Source organism: Manihot esculenta, chromosome 12 (assembly GCF_001659605.2).
Source record: "Manihot esculenta cultivar AM560-2 chromosome 12, M.esculenta_v8, whole genome shotgun sequence".
Classification (NCBI taxonomy): domain Eukaryota; kingdom Viridiplantae; phylum Streptophyta; class Magnoliopsida; order Malpighiales; family Euphorbiaceae; genus Manihot; species Manihot esculenta.
The window spans coordinates 7273848-7282903 of record NC_035172.2 but is presented as its reverse complement, the minus strand read 5'-3'; the positions used below and the strand labels follow the sequence as shown (position 1 = coordinate 7282903).

General features: G+C 34.0%; 1 protein-coding gene across 2 annotated transcripts; it reads right to left on the bottom strand.

Annotated features, from left to right (window-relative positions):
- Positions 1–621: 621 nt before the first annotated feature.
- LOC110628399 (zinc finger CCCH domain-containing protein 3) lies at positions 622–8482 on the bottom strand. 2 transcript variants are annotated; one of them, XM_043948883.1, is made up of 7 exons: positions 7972–8482; positions 7157–7323; positions 6878–6931; positions 4883–4999; positions 4467–4778; positions 2029–2304; positions 622–1650 (listed from the first exon to the last, which is right to left on the bottom strand). In XM_043948883.1, the coding sequence occupies exons 1-7, from the start codon at positions 8054–8056 to the stop codon at positions 1291–1293; spliced, it is 1371 nt and encodes a 456-aa protein (XP_043804818.1). In that variant the 5' UTR covers positions 8057–8482; the 3' UTR covers positions 622–1290. The 2 variants fall into 2 exon arrangements, with proteins under 2 accessions (XP_043804818.1, XP_043804819.1); XM_043948884.1 differs by lacking the exon at positions 6878–6931.
- Between the last annotated feature and the right edge of the window lie 574 nt (positions 8483–9056).

Here is a 9056-nt window from a genome sequence, read left to right as displayed (position 1 = left end):
AAAAGCTCTTGGCTCATCTTTAATTATTTTTTTGAGTTTGACCAAATTATTTGTAATTGCAAGTTCCTTTTTCATCAGCAAATCAATTGGTCCTTGTCTTGAATTAGGCGATAAGTTAATACAATTGCTCATTTATTAGCAAGAAATGTTGTCTCGATTTTTAATTTTTTTGTTTGATCCGTTTGTTCAGACCTTTAATATAATGTTTTAGACTCTAATATTGTTTTAGGTTTTTACACTTAACATCATAGATTTTGGGTTAGAATTTTTTGGGGAAATTTATTGGTATGATTAGAATGGATCTATTTTGTTAAATTTTTTTCTAAATTTTATTAATAATATTGCTTTTTTTAAAAAAAAAAAACCCAATAGCCATAGATAATTTAATTATTTTTTAAAAAAATTAATAAATTTTTAATTTGTTGTTATTAGCATGTTGTTGGTTAAAGATTATAAAATACTTTTATCGTGATTTTTATTTAATTACTTTAAAATTTAGAAATTATTTTTGTCATGATCTTTAATATTTTTATGATTGATAACAAATCGTATATTCCATGTACATCAAATTTCTAGTAAAAAGATAAAACAATAATCAAGCTCAAGTAGCATGCGGGTGGATTTTCCTTTTTTTTTTAAAAAAAAGAAGGCATTACTGTTAAAAACTCACACGTGACCGAAGGAAGCCTAGCTAAAGTCGAGCCGAAGCTCATCCAAAGAAAGTTGGTCCAAAAGCCGAATTTAAAATGTTCATGCCTAGTATGGCAGCTTCAGTTAAATTTAAACTACTAAGTTTCTATCTTCAACAAAATTACTGATTTTATTTTACTTGATATATCACAGTAGCATAATATTCAGCTGTATGACTTCAACAAAATTAGCCCTGTGGACATAGCAAAATTATTGCATACAGCCAAGATTTCAGCTGTATCATGTAAAGGGCAAAACTGCCAGCAACAGAAATCATAATATTCTACCACAACATTCATCATTACAAATGGATATAATTCAAACCAAGAGAGCACATTCATGGAAGGAATATTACAAATTTTCACCTGCATTTTATTCACAACAAAAAAATTGCCTTCCAGTACCCCCCACCCCCCACCCCACCCCACCCCAAAAGATTTTGCTTCTCACATTTGATTTCAAAACAACCTATCACACTCTGCAGAATCACAGGTGAAAAAGGGGGCCAGGAGGTACATGCCACAAAAATCTCCTTTTAAGGGTACCAAATATCAAAATGTATCAACAAAACAGAAATAAGTCATCTCAACCAACTCAAAATTAATCATGTGATGGTTCTGAAGAATCCTGTGAGGAGTGTGGCGGTGGAGAACTGGCCTGCTCAGGTTGATCATCAGAAATCCTTGTATTTGTATCTGAATTTTGATGCTTCTTGTTACTTGCACCATCAGGATTCCGGACCCAATCAGGAAATTTGGATGATAAGGACACAGGATTTTCAGATGAAAGAGCTGGGGGCGATATTCTTGGATAAGTCAAGAGAGAGGAATCAAATATAGATAAAGGCTGCAAGCTCAAACTGTAGCTATAAGGATATCCAGGGAAAGGGTGATCGAATCTGCAAGTTGGACCAAATTTGCAGAGTCCATACATACTGTAGTTTGAACATATAGGTTGCCCCTGCATGTAAAAGAGCAAGAAATCAATGCAAAATCATTCATTAATGTCCAAAGAAAACTGGATTTAATTTGATATCATGGCCATAAATGCTGAATGTAATTGAAATAGGACCAGAAATACAAGAAACAGTAATGTTTACTTTTTGCCTATCATTATTAAAGCGATGCCAATGGGCATTTGAGACATCTGGACCATATGTGCAATGCATGCACAGCGGTCTAGCATGTGTACAATATGAAAAATCCAAATTCTAATAGTTACACTCTGGCAATTGCCATTAGTGATTCTTTTCATCATCACAATATCTTCAAGTATTTTCAAAAACTAATGTACAAACCAGGCACATGTTACTGAAAACAAAATAAATCTAAAACTTACAGGTCTCGAGGGAAGACCAGGTGGGCCAACAGGATTTGTTCCTAGTTGTGCAATTCTGTCTTTCGGATGATGATACTTGCAATCAGATCCATATTTGCAGGTCCCAGTGTTCATAAAATACCGACATTCTGGTTGATCGGGTCTCTCAGGAAGATTAGTGTTGGTGGTTGATAGCAATTGTACTTGCCCACTAGATCCTGACTCACCTTGATTCCTAGAGTTGTAAGCAAGGTTGGATCCCAGAACACTGGCAGAAGACATGGGGCTCAAGTTTCCCTGATTAACAAATAAATGCATGACACATCAAAAAGAGAAAGGCCTTCACCAAAGAAACGTAATAAGAAATAGATGCTAGCAAAATGCAACTTAAAAAAATCAAATAAATAATAAACAAAGATCAAAAAGAAATTCTTCTAATGTGTAGCCACGGTCAGGTTAACGTTACATGCGTATGGCTTGAATCATATATAATATGTAAATGTATCAACTTGCAATTTTTTAACAAAACTTGACAATCATTTCCACTTAATATTAACTTTTATAATTTGGGTGTTATAGTATATTTCGTTACTTGGGTGTTTTCTTTTTGAGCTTTTTAATTTAAAGAATATTAGATTTGTTATTATTTTAATGGATCAGCATTATAGGTTTTTCCCTATTGCTATATGGTTTGGATTATCCAGTTTTTAGTCACTCTATTGGATCAAGATTTTAGAGGTTTTTTCCCCTATTTTCATGTAATTTTTGGTTTTCCAATTTTTAATTGCTTTGGTACCTACACAAAATAAACTAGTTAATAACTTAGGCTGTTCTTGATTCTCCAGTATTATGAGAGGCGACAGAGTCCTCTATCGCCTTAGGCAAGAGGCGAGGTGATGCCTCTTTTAAAAAGGCGATAAAGCTAAAATTTTGTTATATATTTTAAATATACATATATATACATATAGACCCTTCAATGAGCACCCATATTTAAAGGAAAAATTACATGTTCAAATGAAATATATATATTATTTGCAGCAATAGAAGAAGAGAGAAATTTTTTTTAAAAAAAAAAAAGAGGAAAAGAAAAAGAGGATTTGTTGTTGTGCCAAGTCCAGCAAAGAGAGAAGAGAGGACGAGAAAGAGAAGGAAAAAAGGAGAAGAGGAGAGGAAAAAAAAAAAAAAAGAAGACATGTACAGTAGGGAGAGAAAAGAGGAGAAAGAAGAAGAAGAGAGAAAGAGAGAAAGGAGGAGAGACATACCTGTATTTGGAGCAAGAAAAAGTAAGAAATTTGCATTTTAGTTGCTGCATCTGTTGTTTGAAAGAGATGGAGAAAGACTAGAATTTCTCTTTTGTTGTTTAAAAGCATTTTTTTTAAAAAAGAAATGGCTTGCTTCAGTGAGGCGTCGCCTCTGGCGCCTCTCGCCTTCGTGGACTGAGGCATCGCCTTTGTGCAGGCGCCTCGCCTCAGTCCATGAAGGCGAGGGATTGGCGCCTCGCCTTTAACAACACTGATTGTACCAAACAGATAATGCATGTAGTAGTATATTTCTCCATCACTAAATCAGTTACCATCTTATGCTACTAACAGAGAAATTGAATGCACCGCTAGAAAGAATAACAACTTCCCAATCCTTTGTACTTTCAGATTCACGTAAACCTGATTGGCAGTTCAGTCCAAGATAGAGCCATTGGTTTCAATTCAAACTAGTCTTGGATCCAATTCGGTCTAATTCAGTTTTGATCTAATCCAACAGTTAAATTTTTTAAAAATAATTTGAAAAGAAGTGTTTTGTGGTTCCAGGTTGGACTGGTCCTATCCTAGTTTCAAACCAGACACTCACCATAACCTCACCAGCATAATAGAAACTGCCCAGCAAATGAAAAGAGGCCATTTGGTATAGGATGTAGGATATAAAAGTGCACATGACTTTCTTCACAATAAAAGGACAGCTTAAAGTTGAAGCACTAAAACAGCAAGCAAATTTATGGAATCAAACGTATTTTGGGTTTACATTGTCCAGTAAGGAGCACCCTGCATGTTCAAGCAGTACACCCTAACCACAGCACATTTCTAACAACACTTCTGCCCTTGGCACAGCCAGAACCTCAAAAATACAATCACACAAACCCACAAAACAGAAAGTTGAAGGTTGAACATCAGTGAACAATATTTACTGATATTTCAAACACATTATGTAATTGTCTCCATAAGAATTATTTGTCCTGAAATGTCCACAAGAGCTCATCTAAAATTTCCAGACTTCACTTAATTTGATCAATTATGTATGTCTGGAACTTGAAGAGAATTTAAGTTTATCATGGACAAAACCCACTCACAATGTCAATCAACTTGAATAAAACAGTAACACAACCATGAACCTTCCCTACTAGCACATTACATTTATGTAAACTCACTATTTATTGTAAAACAAAACTTTGGATATCATTTACTTACCACATAGGTGTTCCAGCCTTGTGCTGGAAAAACACCCTGAGAAGGAGAAAGAACAACGGGCATATATGCCTGTGGGCCCTGTAGACAAGGGCCAGATGCATATGGTGCTCTTAGTAATGACCATGTAGAAAGTCCACCTACATAAGGCAGGCCTGATGAGGGTGCAGTTGATGATCCCAAGGGCCCAGAATCAGCAGGTTCAGTCAAAGGCAACCCAGCTCCAAGTGGTGCAGGCTGGGGATGGTGGAACTTACATGCCACTCCAAATTTACATGATCCAGTCCGCATGTAATAAGCACATGATTTTTCATCCTGGAAAATAAGCAACAAATGCTGTAATGCTCCACAGCAGTTAATGGATCTTGGCAAAACCATAGAGGGGAATATCTAATCTATATATAATGGATAGTAGGCACCTGGCGCATAGGAAGACCAAGAATGTTAAATGAGACTGGCCCGGCACCATTCCTGTCCCTTGGATGATGATATTTACATGTTGAACCGTATTTGCAAGTCCCTGTCTTTAAATAGTACTGCAATGAATTTCAAACAACTAGAGATCAAGCCAGATAAAGAAAGTTTTAATTCTGTTTATACTTTCTTATTCACCTAGAATTAGAAGGTCCCAAAGAAAGTTTTATATATACAAGCTGTCCAAGAAATGCTACATTATAAATAACTTTAGCCGTCTCTGGTTTCTTCACCAGCCAACTGGCCAACCATTGGTGGTGGATGCATAACTATCAAATGAATAAGGCCACATTTGACATAATCTAGTCTAATTAGCAACAAGTTGACCGATTATTCATTAAAAAAAAAAAAAATGTAAACAATATATGAATCTCACATCTTTCATAGTACACCACAAAGATCTAAACCAATCCACCTATGTACACCAAACTAGAATTGGAACAACATGCCTAAGTAACCAGCAAAAATTGCAACGACCTAAAAACTGAATGTTGCCCCTCTCCTTAAAGCTTCAATTAACTAAACTCCTTCATAGTTATTGATAGCCACATCAGTTCTTCTCAACTAACTAATTATAGTTGAATAGCATACCATGTTCTTGTGGCAAATATACATTATAATCACAAAACGAAACTTGAACGATTAGGTAAAAAAAGGAAGAAAAGTACTGGTTTAAAATAGAAAATTGGTGCGCTAACTCACCACTGGTTTAAAAAAAAGAGAAAAAAAAGGCATCATTATAAAAGTGGCAACTGCTTAAACAGTAACCTTGCCTTACCTTCGGTTCTTAGAATAAACTGGTCAAACTGTAATAATTGGACACCTTTAATGTAAAGTTAAATCCTCATTTTTTAGGCACAAAAAGATAAAGGAACTGGAGATAACACTTTTCTATGGAGAGCAAACATACAGCAGAAGGATTATGTATGGTTCTGCCCTGTGCAAGGCAAGGTTGTTGATGTTAATCACAATGGTAAATGGAATCTGCCAGCAGCTGGCAAGAGCAGAGTATTGATTCCAAGCAAAGTACTCTTAGCCAATTTATCTTTATCAAAGTAAGCAGGACTTAGTGATTTTGGACCGTGAATTTCAAAAGATTTTCTAAGGCTGATCTCAGGGAAAAGCATAAAACATAACAGGCAAAGCAATTTGGTCTATGTCAAAATGGTTCTTGCTTTACACTCCTCAATGTGCTCTGGTAGCACCATCCATGATTGGCATGATCCCAATAAGCAGTTCAGAAACAAAAGATAGGTTGGTGTTTAGTAACAGGTTGATATAAGACAAATAGGAAATAGATATTGATAGTGATGCTATGGACTGAAAGGGGGAATTGGCTCAGCAGCATCTTAAGCGTAGTGACATAGTTGGCATATTTTTAACTAGTCTAAACTTGTTATGCTTACCATGATATGAAAGGAAGGAATATTCTGAATTTATTAGCATCATGATATAGATTCACATGCCATAATCAAGCTTTATATACAGATAGCAAGTGCATAATACAGGGTTGGGATGTAGGCTGAATGCCAGAGCGGAAATTCACAGAGATACACGTGCAATAAGGGAATATTGCTGGTTGCTGGTTGCTGGTTGCTTGGTCATGCTAATAAGTTTTTGTGGTTTTACATGTTTTATTCCTGTACTAGTTCCAGTTCAGCTTTGAGTTTGAATGCCACCTCATTAAACTGATAAGCTAATGAGATCTTGTAAGCAACATATAAAAGGATCGTCCCCTGATTTATTTTTGCTCCATATCTAAAATGACTTCACTAGATCTAAATAAGAAGTGAAATGTTCAAATAAAATCCCAAAAAACATGACTCAGAAAACATAATTGGCAGACAACATAGTATATTGTTATCATGGTAAAAATTCCAATAACATAAATTGCATAACTCAAATAACAATATTTCATGGTAGAGTAGAAAAGAACTTGCCCCACAGTCGGGCTGTCCAACTCTTTCTGGAAGCTCTTCTCTAAATTGAGTACCCTGTATAGATGATAACTCGATAAGAAAATAGAACTCATAAGCACGAGCTAATACCCAAACAAAAAACAAAAAAAAAAAGGAAAATAAGCAAAATATCAACCTCGAAAACGTACCACAGAATACATATTATGGTTAACCAATCACTTGAAAGAGCACATAACGTTAGAGCAACATATTTATAAAGCCAGAGAGAAAATACTTTGCTAAAATTAGAAATTGTATTACCTGTGCAGCAGGAGGATGATTAAAACGACAGTTACTTCCATAACCACATAATCCAGTCCTTAGATAATACACACAATCTGGTTCACCAGGACGATCTGGATACGGACTTGATGGAGCCATAACACCTTGCTCTTGATTATCATGGATTTTCAACCGCCAAATTGCATCTGCAATGTGCACGTAAAGCTCAAAAAAATAAAGTTCAAACTTCTTAAAGCTAACCATCATATCATTCATAAAAACCAGAAACCCACATGTTAGCAAACGTCGGAAAGGTCTAAAAACACCTTCATCCAAAAGAACAGAGAACAGATGATAAAATTTGATTGAAACAAGAAACCATAATCCCCACAAGCATTGATATGCATTAGATACAGATAGAAGCTCTCAAAATCAAAAACCCACATGTGGAAGACACATACCAAGCACGAAAGAGCGGAACTGAATTCAGACATGGTTTCTTTAATGACAAAATCTCCCAAAACCAGAAACCCGATAAACATCAGAAAGCATTCCATATATGCACAATTCAAACAAACTAAAAATTTTAATCAAATAGCAAGTACATGCCGTTCATCACAAACAAAAAGAAATTATTAAAAAAAAGTTAACAATAACAACAACTCCTAACCTTCTAAACCAAAACATTTAAAGAACAATATGCATTGTCATGTTTGATAATAACAACAAATGAACAAACCGTGATCGTCTAATTTACAAATCACTGAATTAAACATACACATAAAATATTTTAAAAAAAAAAAAAACAAAGCAGATCTTCCCTGCTCTAAACAAAGCAGAAATTTCGGTGGTACCTTCAATATTATCAGGAGATTGATTTGGCACAGCATTGCTCTTAACCTGCCTATTATTATTGTTATTATCACTGTTATCGGGCATCGGTAACGCAATTTTCTATAAAAACAGATATGTTCTTGTTGTTGTTCTTCCTCTGGTTAACTTCGAATCAAAATCAACCGAAATCGACGAATCAAAGCCAAGAACAATAAATACACAAAAACACAACTGATGGGGCGATTTAGAATGGGAAAATTTTTCAGAAAATCAAAAGAAAAAGAGAGAGAGGATGTGATCAAAGTCAGTTTCGGTGAAATTGAAGAGAGAAAAAAAAACCCAAAAAATAAAAATAAAAAGGCTCCTGAAAGCAATGCTGAATAGATAAGTTATGAAGGAATCGATAGTGAAATCGTAGAAATATATTCCAATTTGATTAAATTCCCCTCCTTTTCTCTCTGTCCTATATTCATCATAAATTTTCTTTTTCTTTTTTCAATTTTCTTTTTAAAATTTCCTTTTTCCTTTTCCTACACTCAGAATGAGATGTATACAAGAGGGCAATTTCGTATCTCTGTGACTGTGAATGTGTGAAACGAAAATAAAAATAAAAACAAAAATATTTTTAGTTTAAACAGAAATTACCATATTGCCCTCACCCGGTGTCCGGACTGAAACATGCGTTTACAATTATTTTCAGTTAATAAATATAATTAAGAACTGTAATTACTTTCTTCTCCCTCGGCGAAGTTGATTAAATTTCTCTCTTCCTTTTTCTTCAATTATGAGACGCGTGAATATTACTCATCGTTAATTCTTTTTTTGGTAAAACGATCAAAAAATGTATTAAATTTTAATATTTAATTTAAATTTATCTCTAAAATATTATTAAAAAAATAAATAAATCTAAATAACATTTTTTCTAATTTTTTTATTGAACAAAATTAATAAAAGATATATTAAAAATAAAATAAAATTTACCACATTTAATTTTATTAATTACATTTTTTATTTTGCATGAAAATTTATATTTGTGAATGGGGGAATATAATATATTTTTATTATTTTATTTAATGTTAATATTTTTATTTTTATAAAAATTAGA

What these genes read in the sequence shown, in the direction of transcription:
- LOC110628399 (XM_043948883.1), bottom strand. Translation starts at nt 8,056, where the DNA reads ATGCCCGATAACAGTGATAATAACAATAATAATAGGCAGGTTAAGAGC. An exon ending in TTGGACAGCCCGACTGTGGG is followed by an intron (nt 5,000 to 6,877) that starts GCAAGTTCTTTT and finishes AATTCATTGCAG; the next exon opens with TACTATTTAAAGACAGGGAC. An exon ending in AAGGCTGGAACACCTATGTG is followed by an intron (nt 2,305 to 4,466) that starts GTAAGTAAATGA and finishes TTTGTTAATCAG; the next exon opens with GGAAACTTGAGCCCCATGTC.